The sequence below is a fragment of the Tripterygium wilfordii genome, chromosome 7, assembly GCF_013401445.1.
Source record: "Tripterygium wilfordii isolate XIE 37 chromosome 7, ASM1340144v1, whole genome shotgun sequence".
NCBI classification, from domain to species: Eukaryota; Viridiplantae; Streptophyta; class Magnoliopsida; order Celastrales; family Celastraceae; genus Tripterygium; species Tripterygium wilfordii.
In genome coordinates, this window is record NC_052238.1 from 15933216 (window position 1) to 15952199 (window position 18984).

Sequence of the window (18984 nt, forward strand, 5' to 3'; positions counted from 1 at the left end):
TTTGGCCAGCAAGTTTGGTTTAGTACTCCACCTTCATATTTTATGGGGTCTTTCATGCAAGGCGTCCTTTAGAGTCATGGCATAATGCTTAATCCTGTTTCGTGTTAGACCTGTTAGTTTATGTGCTATTCAGGTGTATTTATTTTGCTCTCTCTCGAGTGTGATCTGTGCTATTAGTGAACAAATATGTTCACTAGGCAACTTATCTGGATTGTTCCCATTTAATAAAATCTAGGGTGTTTACCCTTGAATAGTTCTCCTATGTGAACCAAAAGTGTGAACCTACTTTTTCAACCATAGATATGATGAGTCTCATAGACAATTTATGGTCCTCCCCACTTTTGTTTTGTTTTATTACAACCATTGGATTTGAAGTTCACAAAGTTGGATCACACTTTTGATTCACATAGGAGAATTATTCACTTACCCCCATTTTTTTAAAAAAGAAAAGATGATAAGGTACAAACATATGTTTTAATTTGATAAAAAATATCACTACATATCTCTCCTTTTAACAATAATATCAGTTCGAAGCATTTGAATATAATTCATTTGGATCTTAATTAAAGTGCTCCCGCCCATCATCATAATCCTCATCTCTTATTGCCTCTATTCGAACTTAATCCTATTTTCTTCGATTTCCTGTCGAGCTTATTCTTGTCTTTCTTTGAGTTGAATCCTCTTTTCTTCAATTTCATTAAGAGCTTCTAGTTCCTACATCGCAATCATCAACTTTTATTCTTCATTCTTCATTTTGTGCTTGTGCATCTTGAGCTTTTCAACGTTTTCAATCAAATATGTATCTCTTAAAGGACTGCTATCAACTCCCTGCCCTTTTGGTGTTTTTTTTGGCCTGAGATGTGGTGGCTTGGGTAGAGAGACGAGGCGAGCTATACGGAGAGTTTGAGAATGACTATAGATGAAGAGATGAAGAGTTACCTGATGAAGAGATGAGAGATACCATAGACGAGGAGATGGGAGTGAATAAAATATTAGTTTTTTAGTATACAGATCATGTAGTCATGCTACAAATCTAGCACATGTGAGAGCATTTTTTGTATTATACAGACTCTCTTCAGAAATTAATGTAGAGTCACTTTTTGACAAATCTCTTGTTTTGATTATGTATAATAGAGATTCACATTGGTTTACAGATATCAGTATCAATCTCATCTTTTGTGCAATGCAGGTGGTAACTCATTAGTAATGCCCAAGATAGTTTTCATGTTGAACACAAAGTCAAATGGTTCTATTTCCTCTTAACAACATGCATGCTTTGATTGTTTGTTCTGAACTAACACCATCAACAGAATAAGTTCAAGTACTTCAAGAACAAAAGAAAACATGAATATAAGCCTAATTAAAGTACCATAGTCTAAGCTCCAATGAGTGTATATATATGTATCACCCAACTTCTGAAAATTAGTTTATTGATTCTTTTTTTTTTTTTTGAAAGGCCCACAGGCCACACACAAACTAAGTCATACCCGAGGGGCATGAATGCCACCACAACAGATGGAAAACTACCAAAATCCCAAACTCCCCTGGTGAAAATAGAGCCCTGTACCTCAAGGTCCTGGACAGATAACCAGACCAATCAAACCATCTCTCATTCTCAATTAGTTTATTGATTCAAGCCTCTTTCATTGAATATCACACCTTTCGTGAGTGTTTCAATAACTTTGTCATAGTGTTGGCTCTAAGTACCTTGCAGTACCCCATTTTGGTTAGGTCCAAAAGATTTATCTTGTTGCAGTCAGAAGAATACAAGATCTTCAAAGGAACCACATGACCAGGTTGCTTCCTCACTCACGATCACATTTGCAAACCAAAGATTTCTCCAAAAGGATACAAGATCTTCTTTGGCACTTAAAATATGCCATATAGATGTCATATTTTAATTTTCCGGCCTCTTGACCATGTTAGAGATCAAAATAATTCATTGTAATAGTTGAGCTACGAAATTAGACCCAAAAATAAAATAATTTAACGACAAAAATAAAACTAAGATATGGTTGAGGGACTAAAAATTATATTTAGCCATATCAAAATCATGCTTAGCTATTTGTCATGTTCAAGCAAATCGGAAACAACATTAGCCAGCCCATTACTCTGGGCCTGGGCCTCCTCAAAGGCCTTGATCAAATCGGGATCAACATTCTCCTCCGGCTCCCACGTGGGCTCATCCAAATCCGTCCATTTCACAAGAAACTCTCTCTTCCCATCATCACCCACAACTCTCTTCCCCACCACCCCTTCAGCCACGGCGTACTCGAGCCCGGCCTCAAAGTCCCGCACCAGATCTTCCCCGATAAACCACGGTTTGACCCACTCATGATCCCCACCGTCCTTCCATTTGACCAAATACTCCAATTGATCACCCTTCCCTCTCTTATCCACTATCTCCTGCACCTCCGCGTACTCGAACAATTCCTCCTCAAAACTCCTAATTACACTCTCCAACCCCAATCTTCTCGCAAATTGCATTGGGTTCCCTTTTGGGATCACTTTCAAAACCTCCTTCGCCAAATCCAACGGCGTCAATCCTCTATCTTCTTCAATCTCCGGATCCGCCCCGAGCTCCAACAACAACTTTACCACACCCGGCTTCACATACCCAGCAGCCATGTGGAGCGCCGTCAATCCGCCGCTATTGTCTCGATGGTTCAAATCCGCACCGGCCTCGGCTAATACTCGAACGCACTTCTCGGACCCGAGGCCGGAGACGAATAAAAGAGCAGTTCGGCCTTCGGGATCTACGGCATCCACGTCGCGGTCGTCATCGGCGGAGAGAATATTGGCGAGAGCCTGATCGTCGGCTTTCTTGGCGGCCATCCACCAGGGAGTCTCGTATTCCGCCACCACGTCTTTCGCGATGTAACTCTGTGGAACCCACGAGGGGGTATGACCGTCTTTCCACTCGATCAAGTACGCCATACCCGACCCATCTTGAACTGCTCTGCTACCGATGATTTTGCTGACTTCTCCATACGACTCGTCGACGCCCTCTTGAGTCTTTGTTTGTTGTGTCAATTGGGACTGCTGTTGCTCCTGGTCTTGGATGGCGAAGAGAGTAAACTGTGGCTTGCAGTGGGTGGGTCTGATGCGGTAGTGAGAGGGTGCAGAGGTGAATTGCGGGGCTTGAACCTGTTTCGGGGAGAGTTTGAGGCGCGAGAGAGACTGGTGCATCAGGAGAGAGTCCATGTTCACTGAAGTCTCACGGGAGAGAATCCTTCACTGATTGCTTACTGGGTTAGTAGAGTGGAGGGTGAAGGAGAGTGGTTGTGGATAAGTAATCGCATCCATTTGGCGATTGTGTTTTGTTTTTCTTGGCTCTTAGGAATGAAATGCGTGGAAGTCTGTGTGGCTAAGAATTTTTGAAGCCAACGGTGGTGGGTCTATTGCATTACGCCATTACCATGGCATGGGCTCCAATACTGGAATCATCGCACATGAAGGCATAAACTGCAGTACAGACCCAATAAAAAAAAAAAATGAGGCCCAGATGGCCCATGAAGATTGTGATTTATTTTTCCTTCTTGGAAGGTTTCCGTGATTACTACTTGTGCTCTTGTTATTTGTTTCACATGTTGAGTATAACTTTGTGACTTGTGAGCAAATAGTTGTGATTTTGTGCAAGTATGTGTAACTCTGGGGCTTTTGTTCAATCTTCAATATACAAGATTTTGAATCCAATTTATGTATTTTTGTCTAAAAAAACAATTTCATGAAAGAAAAACATAACAAATCTGAGGCGTTGGTCCCCGCGGATCCCTACCTCACACGGAAATCTCTATCTATGAATTTTTTTATAATGTTTGACCTCTAACATATATGACTAGTACTCATACCAACTAAGCTATTTAATGTTTTTTTGATTAAAGAAACACAATAATTCAATATATTGTATTAAAAAAACCATTATTATTAAAATGAGATCTAAAAATAAACTATTTTACGCATGTGGAATGTGTATATATATACATATATAATTATTTTCTATATATATATACATGTATAGCGGGGCGGGTTGGGAGGCAAACCAGTCCCTACCCTGCACCGCATGCTGCTTGGGATTCTTTATCCCGCCCCAGCCTCGCACAAACCTCGGATCAGGAAAAATCGACGTGGATCAGACACAAATTGTCATCCCTAACTACAACGATACCGCTAGCCTAGCCAAGGGAGAGGGTCTCGGGACACCAAATCCATAGCCATAACGTGCACGCCCTGCGTCATTACACGAGCCGGTATCTCCTACCCAGCTTGTGTATTAAGGGGCCAGGCCTAGAGCGACCAGTGAATCCAGGAATGGGGGCCTTGAGCCCGGCCCGAATTACACCTCTAGAAGGGCTCTCTTTTTCATGATTTTTGGGCCGGGCCTTGTAATGGATGAAGTTGGGTTTGGGCTTTTATAATTTGACGTCAGATCCAACTATTAATATATGTTTTACACTGACTAGAACTTTCCATGGAAAGACAAAATTTGAGTTGACTTGTTTAAAAACGGTGTGTATATATATATATATAGTATATATTAGTTTGCCAGCAATCTGAACCCAAATTGGCAAATCATGAAGCCAACACTGAATCCAATCATGCCAATCATATTACAGCTCTCAATCTCAATCTCAGTACTTTTGGTCTTTGGAAAGCAACCTTAAATGACCCAACCTTTTATGCTCTGTCAACACTTTCCTTTTTTCATTTTTCCTAAATTCATTATTACTCCCACACCCTTCGATTCTAGTGGGTCCAACAAGACAGACAATCTCAACCACTTGATTTAATTACCATCATATCCACACGGATTCCTTGTGTTGTGCCCGTAATCACGGACATTGCAGCGTCCAGCCCGGACCAGCCGTAACGCGGCTGCGTCAAAGTTTTCACGTAACCGCAACGTTAAGAGGGGTGTTGTTGTCATTTTCTGTAAAATATAGGACCGTGTTTGGTTGATTAATCATAACAATGCTGTCAAAGGTTTCACGTAACCGGAACGTTATGAGGGGTGTTGTTATCATTTTCTGTAAAATATAGGACTGTGTTTGGTTGATTGATATCATAACAATGCTAATACCACCATTTGCAAAGGGCACTTATTACTTATTAGTGATTAGGCACTTGCAATGGAAGATGAGTGTCAACCCTGTTTAAACAATAAATAAACAAATAAATAAAATTCGGGTTGCATTATACTCTTTGCCATAATAAACAATAGACTTCCTAAAATAATAAAATAAAATATTAGAAGAAATATATTTCTATCCGCATCAATATTTGATATCTATATTTAGCAAATAAGTTATATATAAGATTTATGTGAAAAAGGGGGTTCAATCAAGTAAATTTCTCAAAATAAAGGAACAAAATCTCAAATTCATGAAAGAAGACAACCAAACAAGACTTGGCCGTAAATAAGAGCGCGTACACGTGGAAGGTGTTCATTTGACCATTGTGAGTCAAAAAAAATTTCTCAACCCCACTATATGTATTGGCAACTCTCTGCCCAAAAGACGCGGCACCACCTTCACTTAATTTCCTAATTTAATTATATTTTCCTTTCTAATTAATACATTCTTTGGGTTCTTCCTTGCCTTGTATATATATACACACACACACATGACACATTGCATCTTCAATAGACATACTCTGTCTGTCAGTTACTTTCTCTTAATTCTCTTAAATTCTTCTCAATCTCCACCTGCCTCCTCATTGACAAGACCAAACTACACCATCTTTAATCACGGTGTCTGACCATTAATCCTTCAAAGATGGTGGCAAGAGGTGATATGATTTGTCACCTCTGTGTAGTTACAATTACATGGATGGTACTGGCGAGTAATGTCATCAACGCTGAAAATCCTTACAGATTCTTTGACTGGAACATCACCTATGGAAATATCTATCCTCTAGGAGTCCCACAACAGGTATGAATATATATATATATGTTGATGATCTTAATGAATTTGTTGTTTGATTTTGATGGGTGTTGTTGTTGCAGGGGATTTTGATAAATGGACAGTTTCCAGGGCCTGATATATACTCAGTCACCAATGACAATCTCATTATCAATGTTCATAATAGCTTGCCTGAGCCTTTTCTCATATCATGGTGAGGATTCTTTCTTTTTCTTTTTTGGATTCTGTTTGGTAGCTTGATAAGCGTAGCTATGGTAAGTAAATTAAAATAAATCAAAATAAGATTTCCTTATTTTATTTGTAAAGAATATGGAAGGAGTCTGTGACGAAAAGTGAATTTTATTTCCTTTAAATTATTCTTTTGTATAGTTTTTAATTTCCTTACATGGTTGTTCTGAAAATTGGCAAAACCAGGAATGGGGTACAGCAAAGGAAGAATTCTTATCAAGATGGAGTGTATGGCACAACATGTCCAATCCCTCCAGGGAAGAACTTCACTTACACTCTGCAAATGAAAGACCAAATTGGGAGCTTCTATTACTACCCATCACTAGCCTTCCACAAGGCAGCTGGTGGCTTTGGAGGCATTAGAATCCTAAGCAGGCCTTTGATTCCTGTTCCTTTCCCTGAACCTGCTGGGGATTTCACTCTTCTTATTGGAGATTGGTACAAGACCAATCACTCGGTAGGCTCAAAATGCTGTCTGCATTTGATAATCTGTGTAGTCTGTCATGTGTTTGTTGTAATGCTTACGAGGAAAATTACAAATTGGTAAGTAATGATGTTTTATGGTTGCAGATATTGAAGGCTATATTAGATGGTGGTCACAAGCTTCCTTCCCCTGATGGTGTCCTGATTAACGGTCGTGGCAGCGGTGCATCCATCACTTTTGAACAAGGTAATACCAAGTTTTCAACTTTGAACTATCTTCATCATTGAAGACCAAAAGAAAGCAAACAAAGTGGTTTAGACTTGTTCTGTGGTTTGTCAATAGATCACAATTCACAACTATACACAATTGTGATGATATTTGCTTCGCAAGTCGCTATGTGCTGAACTAATGATTTCATCTCTTATTTATAGGGAAAACTTACAGGCTGAGAATATCAAATGTGGGGCTTAAGAATTCACTCAACTTTAGAATTCAAGGCCACCAGATGAAACTTGTTGAAGTTGAGGGAACCCACACTGTACAAAACACATATTCGTCGCTAGATATTCACGCAGGCCAATCCTACTCTGTTCTAATCACAGCAGACCAACCCCCTAAAGACTACTATATTGCTGTCTCAACTCGTTTCACTAACGAGGTCCTCAACACCACTGCGATTCTTCATTACAGCAACTCTGCCAGTCCTGTTTCTGGTCCAATCCCAAATGGACCAGCCACCTATGACATTAGCTGGTCTTTCAACCAGGCTCGGTCTATCAGGACTAACCTGACAGCAAGCGGGCCGAGACCGAACCCTCAAGGATCATACCACTATGGTCTTGTCAACATTACTAGAACCATCCAGTTAGTAAGCTCAGCAGATCAGGTTAATGACAAGCAAAGATACGCAGTTAATGGAGTGTCTTTTGTCCCAGCTGACACACCTCTTAAGCTTGCAGACTACTTCAAGATCAATGGAGTGTTTCGGGTTGGAAGCATCCCAGATTCTTACCCTGCTGGCAAGAAAATGCATCTTGACACATCAGTCATGGGTGCCAATTTCCGAGACTTTATTGAGATTGTGATTCAGAACAAAGAAAATATTCTCCAGACCTGGCATCTAAATGGATACAACTTCTGGGTGGTTGGGTGAGAACTTGCATCACTTTTAACATTACATATTTGTAAATCATATTTTCATTCTTTAACTATTTTGCAAATGCAGAATGGATGCAGGAACATGGACACCCGTGAATCGAAATGAGTACAATCTTCAAGATGCTATTTCGCGTTCCACAACTCAGGTGAAATATTGTTTGTCAAATAACCAATACTGCTAAATAGGCTTTGAAATAGCACTAACAAATGAATACTATGGTTGTATATGCAGGTGTATCCCAAGTCATGGACTGCTATTTATGTAGCATTAGATAATGTGGGAATGTGGAACATGAGGGCTGAATTTTGGGCGCGACAATATCTCGGACAACAATTTTACCTTCGTGTATATACGCCCTCAAATTCGACGAGAGATGAGTATCCAATTCCAACAAATGCCCTTCTCTGTGGCAGGGCCAGAGGCTGAAGTGCTTGATCCCATTAAGCATGAGTTAGTGATTAACGCATTGCGACTTATGTAAACATTCTTTGCTGAGAAAGTGAATTGTAACATTTATTTTATACCATACATACATCGATCATTCTGCAGAAAATAAATGCATTCAAAGTTTTTCTACTGAATAAAAGATCTATAAGTTCAGTTCTGAAAGGGTTCATTGTTCATGTAATAGTGACACAAAAGGATATACATGACATGACTTCCGTTGGTTGTGGGAGTTATTCTATCAGAAGCAATAGATGCTTTTGGAATGCATTTACTGAAGTGGTGGAAACTCCACCTAAATGGGCTGGATGTATCTTAACAGCTGTTAGAAAATCCATCCCAAACAGGCCATGTCCAACTGAACCGACACTTTGCTCTAATACCATGTTAAAAATCCACCCCGAACACTACAAATCGGCCATCGTCTAAGGTACTTAAGTCCAGAAAAGGCCTTGGTTGTGTGAGAGGGAGTGGATCTTTACTTATAAACTATTCGGTTAGGTTATCTCAATCCAATGTGAGATTTTTAGTCTTGACAATTGGGTCGACCAGTGTGCCTACCATGCCCATTTCATTTGGAGATTTCATACTGTTTATTCGGCATTGATTTTAATTTGTAGTTTGCTACCTGTTAAGAAGTAACTCTTGTTAATGGTGTAATTTTCTTGTTTAAACAAACATAAGAGATAACTCCATGAGGACAAATGAACAGGCCTCCTTGTTCTCATCATTGATTGTTTATCAGACAATGCCCATTAAATAAATTTATAGGTATGGACTGAGTCAGACGGCAAAACATATGACTGTTAAGAGATACTAGGCTTTGGACATGCTTAGATAGATGTTTACTATGCAAACAAGTGAGATAGTTGCATATAAATACTTGAAGATCTTGAGCTGTTATGAACACGGAGAAAAGTGAAATAGAGACTAGATTGATTCCTTTCTCATGGCAAAGGTATTGTTTGTTCTAGTCCTTTCCATTACTATGCTTGTTCTTCACAATGTGAAGGCACAAGTGCCTGCCATTTACATATTAGGAGACTCAACAGCTGATGTTGGAACCAACAACTTCTTACTGGAAAGCAAGTTCGCGGTTAACTTTCCTCCTAATGGAGTTGATTTTCCATTCTCAATACCAACTGGAAGGTTCAGTAATGGCCTTAACAGTGCTGATTTCCTTGGTTAGTAACACTAAACTCTCCTACTCTATTACTGTCTATTCTTAGGGACATTATTCATTATATTGTATTAACCCATGTTTCATATCTTTGGAATGGTTTTACAATCAGCTATCTTGATGGGTCTAAAGATAAGTCCACCACCTTTTCTTTCTCTGCTGAGCAACGAAAAACTTCTCAGATTTCATAGCTTCATTGGTATAAACTTTGCTTCTGGAGGATCTGGCATTCTTGACATAACAGGAAAATCAATGGTACTAAAGGACCCTTTTTTTACATATGGTTTTAGCTTATACTCCCTATGAAATGGAATCGATGTTTGTCAATTTTTCTTCGCAGACGGTGATGAAACTCGGCAAAGAAAACATTCCTAAAGGTGTCCCATTGAGAACCCAAAGGGATGTTGTTTCACTGGAAGAGCAGGTACAGCAATTCAAGACTGTCCATTTCATTGTTGAAGCTGCAATGGGTCTGCAAGAAGCTAAAAAATATCTCTCAAAGTCCTTATTCTTCATCAGCATTGGTAGCAATGATATCTTTGAATATTACCATTCAAAGACTAGTGTACCTAAGCAAAAATTCAGATATGGGTTATTGGTTACATTCGAATTTCAAATAAGGGTGAGCTTCCCTCTGTTGATGATGGCAGTTGTTAAACCTTGAAGAAACTAAGGCTTAATGTGAAGTTCTTGAACTCATTTTATATGCAGGAATTACTGAAACTTGGAGCAAGGAAGTTCGGCATTATAAGCGTTCCACCCATCGGATGCTGTCCTTCACAGAGGATTTTCAATGGCACTGGAGGTTGCTTGGAAGAGTTGAATGAGCACGCTCGAGCTTTCCATTCATCGACTCACTCCCTAATGAGCAAACTCAGTTTGGAATATCAGGACATGAAGTATTCCATTGGAAATGCTTATGAAATGACAGTAAATGTTATCGAGAACCAATTTGCATTTGGTAAGCTAGATGTTGCTTCTGCAAGTAATGTTAAATAGACCTTTATATGCAGAAATCTGATCTGTGTTTTTGTCTTGATTGCTTCTCAGGTTTGAACAATGTGGTAAGTGCATGTTGTGGGGGCGGAAAACTGAACGGAGAAGAAATCTGTAGTCCAACAGCTAATCTGTGTTCGAATAGGAGCGAATATTTGTTCTGGGATTTGTATCACCCTACTCAGAAGGCCTCTCAGTTAGCTGCTTTCACCCTTTTTGGTGGTGAAAAAAGATTTGTAGCCCCCATTAACTTTGCTGAGTTAGCCAAGGCTTAAGCAGTCCGGAAGACCCCCACCGCTCCAATGATTTGAATCTTATGATCAATTTTATTTCTTTTGTTTCAATGTAATTCGTGAAATGCAATGGAATAATCTGGTTTACATGCTTAAAAGTGTGTTATTGAAATAATAAGTAATGCTGTTGTGCTTCTGATAATTCTCTTTCAGCCCCTAATGGACTCTCAAGACTCAAATTTATGAGTTTATAGCAGGTGAGGTGACACTGAAGAAAATCAATTCATCAAAACCAGTTCATGGACTATACAGGAATCCAGAACTTCAAATAATCTTTACTAAAACATGTAATTCATTCTATTGTGTGTGATTATCCCCTTTCAGCATCTTTCACACTCTAAAAGGAATTGCATTTGACTATATAAAATGGGTGACAGCAGATAACCAAGATCAAATCAATTCAAGAACTGCACATGATATGTAAGACCTTTTCAGGAAACCAACCTGTAAATCAGTTCACTGAAACAAGTTTATTAACTATACAGCAATCCAGCACTTCAAATAATCTTACTTGCAGTAGAATTCATCCATATTTAGAGCATCTGAGCAGCCATATCGTCGAGGAACTCATGTTTCCCGCTTTGCATCTTTTGCCAGTACTCAGGCTCCTCAAATACCCTCAGTATCTATTAAGCATAAGCATGTTGATTCAATGACAAGTATCTGACAAGATTATTGAAATGAAGTTTCATTGCAAGGAGAAAAAAGAAAGCGCACCACTTTCATAGTTGGCCTTCGCCACGATGAATGTGTGAGGCAAAGGCGTGCCATGAACATCATCATTTCCATCTCTTTCTTATCATATTCACGGTTCAATTCAGGATCTATCAGACACTCCCACAGGCCGCGGCTAAGTAAAGAACTTGCCTGCAAAGTTCAGTGCTTGCTTAAGTGCTTTAAAGCTTCAGAGACACAGTTCATTTTCATTTGCAGAAAAGTCTAAAGCTTAATAGTTTCTTTTGTTACCCAAAGTACTAAGCTTTCGTTATTCGCCTGGTTTTTTTGAATAGCTTCTTTTCCAGTAATGAGTTCCAGGAGCACAACGCCATAGGAGTACACGTCTACCTTCTCATCGATTTTTCCACACATCATGTACTCTGGAGCTAAGTATCCAAAGGTCCCAACAACATTCAATGGCTTCATATTTTCTGAATTTTCCTCTGATTGATTATGTACCATTGCTGCTCCAAAATCTGAAAGCTATTAATCGAATACAATATTAACAAATGAACGGATATGCTATAAATTACTTTGCGCTTGTCAAAGAATCTGAGGAAACTGAATTCGAATGAAAAGACAACTTACTAGTGATTGATAATTGTTAGAAAGAAGTATATTAGAGGACTTCACATCTCTGTGGATGATTGGAGGGTTGCAACAATGGTGAAGGTGATCCAGGGCCCTTGCTACATCAACTGCAATTCGCATTCTCTCGCTCCATTTGAGCGTTCTCAAAGTTTGCTTCAAGCTCCCCATTAGGAGATCATACACAACTGCATTCATCTTCCTACATATGCAATACCCAACTATCCGGACTATGTTTTCATGCTTTATGCTGGACAAAGTTTCCACTTCTTGGAACAGATCCTCCGCTGACCAATGTGTGTTCTTAAGCACTTTCACAGCTACAGCCAGACCATTGACAAGGTTGGCTTTGTACACCATACTATTAGTCCCCTCTGCAATGAACATGGCAGGACTAAAATTATTAGTAGCTGCATTAAGCTCTGTTGATGTAAAACGCTTGCTCGACCCATTTGCTTCTAGGATTGCCAGTCTCTGGAAGAGTTTTTGTGACAGCCAGTCCGGACATTGCACATCTTCATTAACACTGAACTTTCTTGTATTACCACTATTTCGTTTTGGCGAAGAGGTAGGGGAAGAAGGTGCTGTGGTTATGCATTTCTTCAATTGATTTGTGATTATTGGTTGTGCAAAGCTGGCTTTTTTGGATGGAGATATAGAGGATTCAATGATCAAAGATCTATGCATGTAAATTCCTTGCCTTCGGAGTAGAATTCTTCCTGCAATATTGACAACCAGAAGAGTACAAGTTGTTGAATAGAGTCAAAGATTTACCCAAGATTTACTTTATTGATTGAAGACTTTATTGACAAACTCAATATTGATTGAAGACTTTCCTTAATTGAAGATTCGGCAATCAATATTGATTTGTCTAAGTTCATAATTGATGCCTCAATTGTTGACTAATTGATGCCTCAATTGTTGACTTTGATAGTGACTTTGATAGAGATTGTAATTACGTAGATCATTGATTGTAAACCAATGTAATAGCTATATATAGGTGTTTCCCACTTCAATAAAAGTAATTGATTGCAAAATTAAGTTGGTATCGAAGCAAGGTTCTCTTAACATACTACCTCTCCATCACCGTAGCTACTAGGGGCCGACTGCTCCAACCATCCGACAGAAGCCGATTGCTTCGTCCATAACAGGTGCCGATTGCACCATTGAACCAGAATCTCATCCAGAAATTACAAACAACTCATGGCTGAATCCGGTGCTCTTATAGTTCCACCTGTGGTGACGCCAACTCAAGAACCAACCTCTATTCCTTATGGGATCAAACTGAATGGCTCAAATTTCACTCTTTGGTCTCAGGTGGTTACTATGTTCGTTGCTGGACGAGGAAAGATGGAATATCTCAAAGGTACGACCTCGAAACCTACTGTTAGTGACTCTATATATAACAAGTGGATGATGGAGGATGCTACTGTAAAAGGCTGGCTTATTGGCTCTATGGAGGCCGATATAATGAATCTTTTTATTCGTTTACCCACTGCGAATGATGTTTGGGATGCTGTGTCTCAAACATATTTTGAGGGTGCTGATAAATCTATTTTGTATGATCTGTCTCGAAAAGCTATGGCAACTAAGCAGGCAGGGCGACCTGTGGCTGCATACTATTCCGATCTTAAGGTTATTTGGCAGGAGCTTGATCATCGTCGTCCAATTACCTTTACTCAGCCAGATGTGATTAAGACTCGAATGGCTGAAATTGATGAAGATCGAGTCTATTCTTTTTTGGCTGGGCTTGATGATATATATGATTCTGTTCGGGGAGATATTCTTCGTACTAATCCTCTACCTGGACCTGATAATGCTTTCTCAACTGTGAGACGTGAAGAACTTCGCCGGAATACAATGATGTCTTCAGAAGTTCCTCAGATGGCTATGGCAGTTCGAAAATATGGAACTCCAACAAGTTCTTTGTCACTGTCAGTACCTACTGGTGGTAAATGTACTCATTGCGGCAGCACCAAACATATTGTAGATACTTGCTTCAAAAAGCATGGATATCCCGAGTGGTGGCAGGCTCACAAAGAGCGATTACAAGCTCGAAAAGGTGGTAAAGTTGCGCTATGCACCTCACCTACAGTCCCAATGGCATCGACTCCTTCTTCAATGGATACCATGGCTTCCACTACTCCAGTTGATATCACTCACTCTGTGGTAGATCCTACTCTTCTCCAACAGTCAGGTAGTGTTGGTCTAGCCCTTCTTGCAACAAATTCTGAAAAAGATCCCGGTTGGATTCTTGACTCTGGTGCGACTAATCATATGACCTTTGATGCGTCCTTATTACATGATGCTTGTTTACCAAATTGCTCTACTGTCACCAATGCCAATGGTGTTTCATATCCGGTTACGGGCGCTGGAAGGGTTAACTTAACTCCTTCATTATCCTTGGAGCACACTTTATTGATTCCTGCTCTTTCCAATAATCTTTTATCTGTGCCACAAGTTACTACACAACTAAATTGTTTAGTATTAATATATCCTACTTTTTGTTTCCTTCAGGATCTCTGCAGCGGGGAGATAATTGGGCGTGGTACTAAGAGAGAGGGATTATATTATGTGGAAGATGTTAGTATGGGACGATCTCTATCAGCAAAAGGGTCATCTAGGGCATCAGAAGATCAGATTCGGTTATGGTATCATCGTTTGGGTCATGTCTCCTTTGGGTACTTGAAATATTTATTTCCTACTTTATTTTCTACATGTGAACCTTCCAATTTTCAGTGTGATACATGTGTTTTGGCCAAGAGTCATCGTGCTACTTATTCTGATAGTACTAATAAAAGAGTTGTGCCTTTTGCGTTGGTTCATTCGGATGTTTGGGGACCTGCCCTCCCTGTTACTACTTCTACTGGCTTTAGATGGTTTGTATTATTTATTGATGATTGCACTCGTATGACTTGGCTTTACCTTATGCGTCATAAGAGTGATGTGGCTGCTTGCTTCCGCACGTTTCATACCATGATCAAAACACAATTCTCTACTAATTTACAAGTTCTTCGATCTGATAATGGTGGTGAATTTGTAAATCAGGAGTTACAAGCTTATTTTCAGACTCATGGAATTTTGCATGAAACCACTTGTCCTTATACACCACAACAGAATGGTGTTGCTGAGCGCCGAAACAGACAAATTTTGGAGATTACACGTGCTGCCCTTATTGGAGCCCACATGGCACCACGTTTTTGGGAAGAAGCTGTTACCACAGCTGTATATCTTTTGAATAGGGTACCCACTCGTGTTCTACAATTTCAGACACCACTTGATAAATTGGCATCCTATGTAACACTGCCATCGCACCTCACACTTCCTCCCCGGGTGTTTGGTTGTGTTGTGTTTGTACATTTACAGAAACATCTCCGCACGAAACTTGATCCTTGTGCCCTCAAGTGTGTATTTGTCGGTTATCATCCTTCACAAAAGGGTTATCGTTGTTTTCATCCTCCTACAAGTAAGTTCTATGTTACTATGGATGTCACCTTTTCTGAACATGAAATGTTTTTTTCGTCACCCAATTCCACGCTTCCGGGCCCGAGTGGTGATACTGTTGTTGAAGCTCCAAATTGGATGGAGTTGTTTCCTGATCCACTGTGTGTTGTCGATACTGTTGCTGAAGCTCCCTCTCTCTCATCTTCGCTAGTACCCACTCCCGATACTCCTCGTACAGATCCTCCTGAGGTAAGCATTGAGTCTGATGTTAATACTAACAATATTTGTGATAATACTTGTGTCTCGATTGAAACTGACAGATACGTACTCCCACCAAGAAGTACTCGTGGTGTTCCACCAGATAGATTTTCACCAGAGGTTGTGCGAAAAGTGAAATATCCTATTGCTCAGTATGCATCCACTCACCGACTGTCAAAGGAATGCCGAAGCTTTGTCTGTAATATGACTGTCATAGATATTCCTACTACAGTGCAAGAGGCGTTGTTGGATCCAAAATGGGCAACTGCAATGACTGAGGAGATGACAGCACTTGAGAAAAATCAAACTTGGGAATTGGTGGAGTTGCCGAAAGGAAAAAAAGCTGTTGGTTGTAGGTGGGTGTACACCGTCAAGTGCAAGCCTGATGGTTCGGTTGATAGGTATAAAGCTAGACTTGTGGCTAAAGGATTCACCCAGACGTATGGGGTTGATTATCAGGAAACGTTTGCTCCTGTTGCAAAAATTAATACGGTTCGAGTCCTAATATCCCTAGCTGCAAATTTTGATTGGCCTCTACAACAATATGATGTAAAAAATGCTTTTTTACATGGTGAGCTACAAGAAGAAGTTTATATGTCTCTGCCCCCAGGATATGAAGCTCCAGGTGATCAAAGTGTCGTGTGTAAACTGAAGAAAGCCTTATACGGGTTGAAACAATCTCCTCGAGCTTGGTTTGGTCGATTCCGACTTGCTATGAGAAGATTCGGCTATAAGCAAAGTAATGCAGATCACACTTTATTTTTGAAAAGAGTTGGTCATAAATTAACGGCTCTCATTATTTATGTTGACGACATGGTAGTGACAGGCAATGATTCTGAAGAAATGCGTAAACTGAGAGACTATTTGTCAACTGAATTTGATATGAAGGATTTGGGAGGATTAAAATATTTTTTGGGCATTGAAGTTGTTCGTTCTGAGCAAGGAATATTTTTATCCCAACGAAAGTATGTGCTTGACTTATTAACAGAAACTGGTATGCTTGGATGTCAGCCAATTGGATCTCCTATGGAACAAAATCATGGATTGGAAGAGTCTTCGAATCAAACTTCAATAGACAAATTACGATATCAAAGGTTAGTTGGGCGTTTAATCTATTTGTCTCATACGAGGCCAGATATTGCATATGCGGTCAGTGTTGTGAGTATATTTATGCACAATCCTGGTAAACAACATATGGATGCAGTTATTAGAATTCTGAGATATTTAAAATCTGCACCGGGAAAAGGCTTACTTTTTTCTAAGAATGGGCATGCAGACGTATGGGGCTATACCGACTCAGATTGGGCAGGTAAAGGAGATCGAAGAAGATCAACCACTGGGTATTTAACTTTTGTTGGAGGAAATCTGGTTACTTGGAGAAGTAAAAAGCAAAAAGTTGTCTCATTATCTAGTGCAGAAGCCGAATACAGAGCAATGGTGAAAGGTATTTGTGAGTTGTTATGGCTCAAACGGCTTATGGAGGAGCTGAGTTTGTCCATTAAAAGACCAATGAAATTGTATTGTGATAATCAGTCAGCAATTAAAATTGCTGAGAACCCAGTGCAACATGATCGGACTAAACATGTGGAAATTGATAGGAATTTCGTGTATGAAAAGCTAGAAGAAAAAATAATTGAAGTTCCGTATATGAAGACCGAAGATCAGTTGGCTGATGTGTTAACCAAGGGAGTGTCAAATTCAGTGTTTGCTGATTCACTTGTCAAGCTGGGCATGTACGATGTCTATGCACCACCTTGAGGGGGAGTGTTGAATAGAGTCAAAGATTTACCCAAGATTTACTTTATTGATTGAAGACTTTATTGACAAACTCAATATTGATTGAAGACTTTCCTTAATTGAAGATTCGGCAATCAATATTGATTTGTCTAAGTTCATAATTGATGCCTCAATTGTTGACTAATTGATGCCTCAATTGTTGACTTTGATAGTGACTTTGATAGAGATTGTAATTACGTAGATCATTGATTGTAAACCAATGTAATAGCTATATATAGGTGTTTCCCACTTCAATAAAAGTAATTGATTGCAAAATTAAGTCAAGTAGGAGGCAGCAGTTTTATGCATTTCCCAACAAGTAATTCTTTCGGCCTGCAAACCCCATCAAAAAGAAAAGAAAAGACAAAAGAACTTTGTGAGAGAGAACGATACATGGGGATATATATCATATCAGCTTCATTACCCTGAAAGGCTGCATCCAAGTGTAAGAACTGTAGCACCGTTCACTCTCACTTGATGAGTTAATTCAGCAATGTAAGTCTCTCCTGTGCATACTTTGACCAGAAAGTCAATCTGCAAAAGATGTGAAATTATTGAGAAAGAAACTAGAAAATGCCCATTTTGGTCGTCATCTGAGGATTTTGCTTGCCTGATTTGACTTGCAGAGATCTTCATGGATGTGAAATGTATTTGGATCAAAAGTATCATTTGGTTCTTCAACATGTACTGCCAACACATTGTCCCCTGCCTTGCCAACCTCAACAAGTACTCGCAGCAGCATATCTCTGCTACTGTTATCAGACTTCAGTCCTACAACAATTGTTCTCTTCTTCTGCTCCTTCGAACCCAGAAGCGAAAATGGTCCACCATGAAATCGACGGTTCCCCAGCATCACAGCTAGTTGTCGTTCTTCTTCTGTGTCGGTTTCGGGTGATTATCTTGAACTGTTTAGTGGTCCTTCCTCGATAAACAGAAGTCGAGGCTTTGAAAGCGTACTAATTGCCAGTAGGTACTTGTGGCCGTGCAGAAACCTCCCATTTCAAGGCTGCCATTGCTGTCAAGTGTCCATATCGACCGTTTTATGCAACCTGTGTTTGATGGACAATAATGAGATACTTTCATGTGTCTATCTGTTTTTTTTAATCGAGGAATCACCCAGTTCGGCATGCATTTCAAACAATTGAGAGAGCGCCTTTCGAAAGGTTAGGTGAGTGTAAATCTCGAACTATTAAAACAGCCCGCACCACGTTTGATAACATGTAAGATTGGGCCAAAGCTCATACGAACGAAAATGAGGTTCCTAACTCCTTCTTGGAAGAGGGCCTAAAGCTCACGAGACTAGGAAAATTTCAAGGAAATATCTCAACTAGTTCAAACTCCTAACATGAGCAATCAAAGCCTAGAGACGATGAGATATTGTTAGGCTATTAAATTTGGGATCTGTCAGTCTATCTGGTTTTGAAGAATGAGGTTCACTATTTTCTTCATAGATAAGGGTAAGATACCTATCCTATATCTACCAACTTTTAAGTGCGTGAAAACAAATTCTAACCAACTTTCACATCGAATTAATAAGCCACAAGTTGCACTAAATA

General features: G+C 39.7%; 4 protein-coding genes across 4 annotated transcripts; 2 read left to right on the plus strand and 2 right to left on the minus strand.

Moving 5' to 3' along the window:
* Positions 1–2018: 2018 nt before the first annotated feature.
* On the minus strand, positions 2019–3696 carry LOC120001600 (signal recognition particle 43 kDa protein, chloroplastic). Its single transcript, XM_038849984.1, has one exon. It carries the CDS (start codon positions 3202–3204, stop codon positions 2062–2064), a length of 1143 nt encoding a protein of 380 aa, XP_038705912.1. The 5' UTR covers positions 3205–3696; the 3' UTR covers positions 2019–2061.
* Positions 3697–5578: 1882 nt separating this feature from the next.
* LOC120002731 (L-ascorbate oxidase homolog) lies at positions 5579–8341 on the plus strand. Its single transcript, XM_038851515.1, has 7 exons — positions 5579–5930; positions 6005–6114; positions 6336–6606; positions 6720–6819; positions 7005–7722; positions 7799–7877; positions 7964–8341. The coding sequence occupies exons 1-7, from the start codon at positions 5775–5777 to the stop codon at positions 8156–8158; spliced, it is 1629 nt and encodes a 542-aa protein (XP_038707443.1). The 5' UTR covers positions 5579–5774; the 3' UTR covers positions 8159–8341.
* Positions 8342–9118: 777 nt separating this feature from the next.
* LOC120002732 (GDSL esterase/lipase At5g55050-like) lies at positions 9119–10761 on the plus strand. The gene is made up of 5 exons (XM_038851516.1): positions 9119–9360; positions 9469–9611; positions 9697–9947; positions 10031–10317; positions 10407–10761. The coding sequence occupies exons 1-5, from the start codon at positions 9126–9128 to the stop codon at positions 10625–10627; spliced, it is 1137 nt and encodes a 378-aa protein (XP_038707444.1). The 5' UTR covers positions 9119–9125; the 3' UTR covers positions 10628–10761.
* Positions 10762–10935: 174 nt separating this feature from the next.
* Positions 10936–18467, minus strand: LOC120003080 (PTI1-like tyrosine-protein kinase 2). Its single transcript, XM_038851985.1, has 7 exons — positions 18039–18467; positions 17853–17962; positions 17718–17761; positions 11951–12702; positions 11612–11845; positions 11363–11512; positions 10936–11271 (listed from the first exon to the last, which is right to left on the minus strand). Exons 1-7 carry the CDS (start codon positions 18279–18281, stop codon positions 11179–11181), a joined length of 1626 nt encoding a protein of 541 aa, XP_038707913.1. The 5' UTR covers positions 18282–18467; the 3' UTR covers positions 10936–11178.
* Positions 18468–18984: the final 517 nt, after the last annotated feature.

What these genes read in the sequence shown, in the direction of transcription:
- LOC120001600 (XM_038849984.1), bottom strand. Translation starts at nt 3,204, where the DNA reads ATGGACTCTCTCCTGATGCACCAGTCTCTCTCGCGCCTCAAACTCTCC.
- LOC120003080 (XM_038851985.1), bottom strand. Translation starts at nt 18,281, where the DNA reads ATGCTGGGGAACCGTCGATTTCATGGTGGACCATTTTCGCTTCTGGGT. An exon ending in CTTGGATGCAGCCTTTCAGG is followed by an intron (nt 17,762 to 17,852) that starts GTAATGAAGCTG and finishes TGGGGTTTGCAG; the next exon opens with GCCGAAAGAATTACTTGTTG. An exon ending in GAAGGCCAACTATGAAAGTG is followed by an intron (nt 11,272 to 11,362) that starts GTGCGCTTTCTT and finishes TATGCTTAATAG; the next exon opens with ATACTGAGGGTATTTGAGGA.
- LOC120002731 (XM_038851515.1), top strand. Translation starts at nt 5,775, where the DNA reads ATGGTGGCAAGAGGTGATATGATTTGTCACCTCTGTGTAGTTACAATT. An exon ending in ATCCATCACTTTTGAACAAG is followed by an intron (nt 6,820 to 7,004) that starts GTAATACCAAGT and finishes TCTTATTTATAG; the next exon opens with GGAAAACTTACAGGCTGAGA. An exon ending in TTTCGCGTTCCACAACTCAG is followed by an intron (nt 7,878 to 7,963) that starts GTGAAATATTGT and finishes TTGTATATGCAG; the next exon opens with GTGTATCCCAAGTCATGGAC.
- LOC120002732 (XM_038851516.1), top strand. Translation starts at nt 9,126, where the DNA reads ATGGCAAAGGTATTGTTTGTTCTAGTCCTTTCCATTACTATGCTTGTT. An exon ending in TAACAGTGCTGATTTCCTTG is followed by an intron (nt 9,361 to 9,468) that starts GTTAGTAACACT and finishes TTTTACAATCAG; the next exon opens with CTATCTTGATGGGTCTAAAG. An exon ending in AAGCAAAAATTCAGATATGG is followed by an intron (nt 9,948 to 10,030) that starts GTTATTGGTTAC and finishes GAAGAAACTAAG; the next exon opens with GCTTAATGTGAAGTTCTTGA.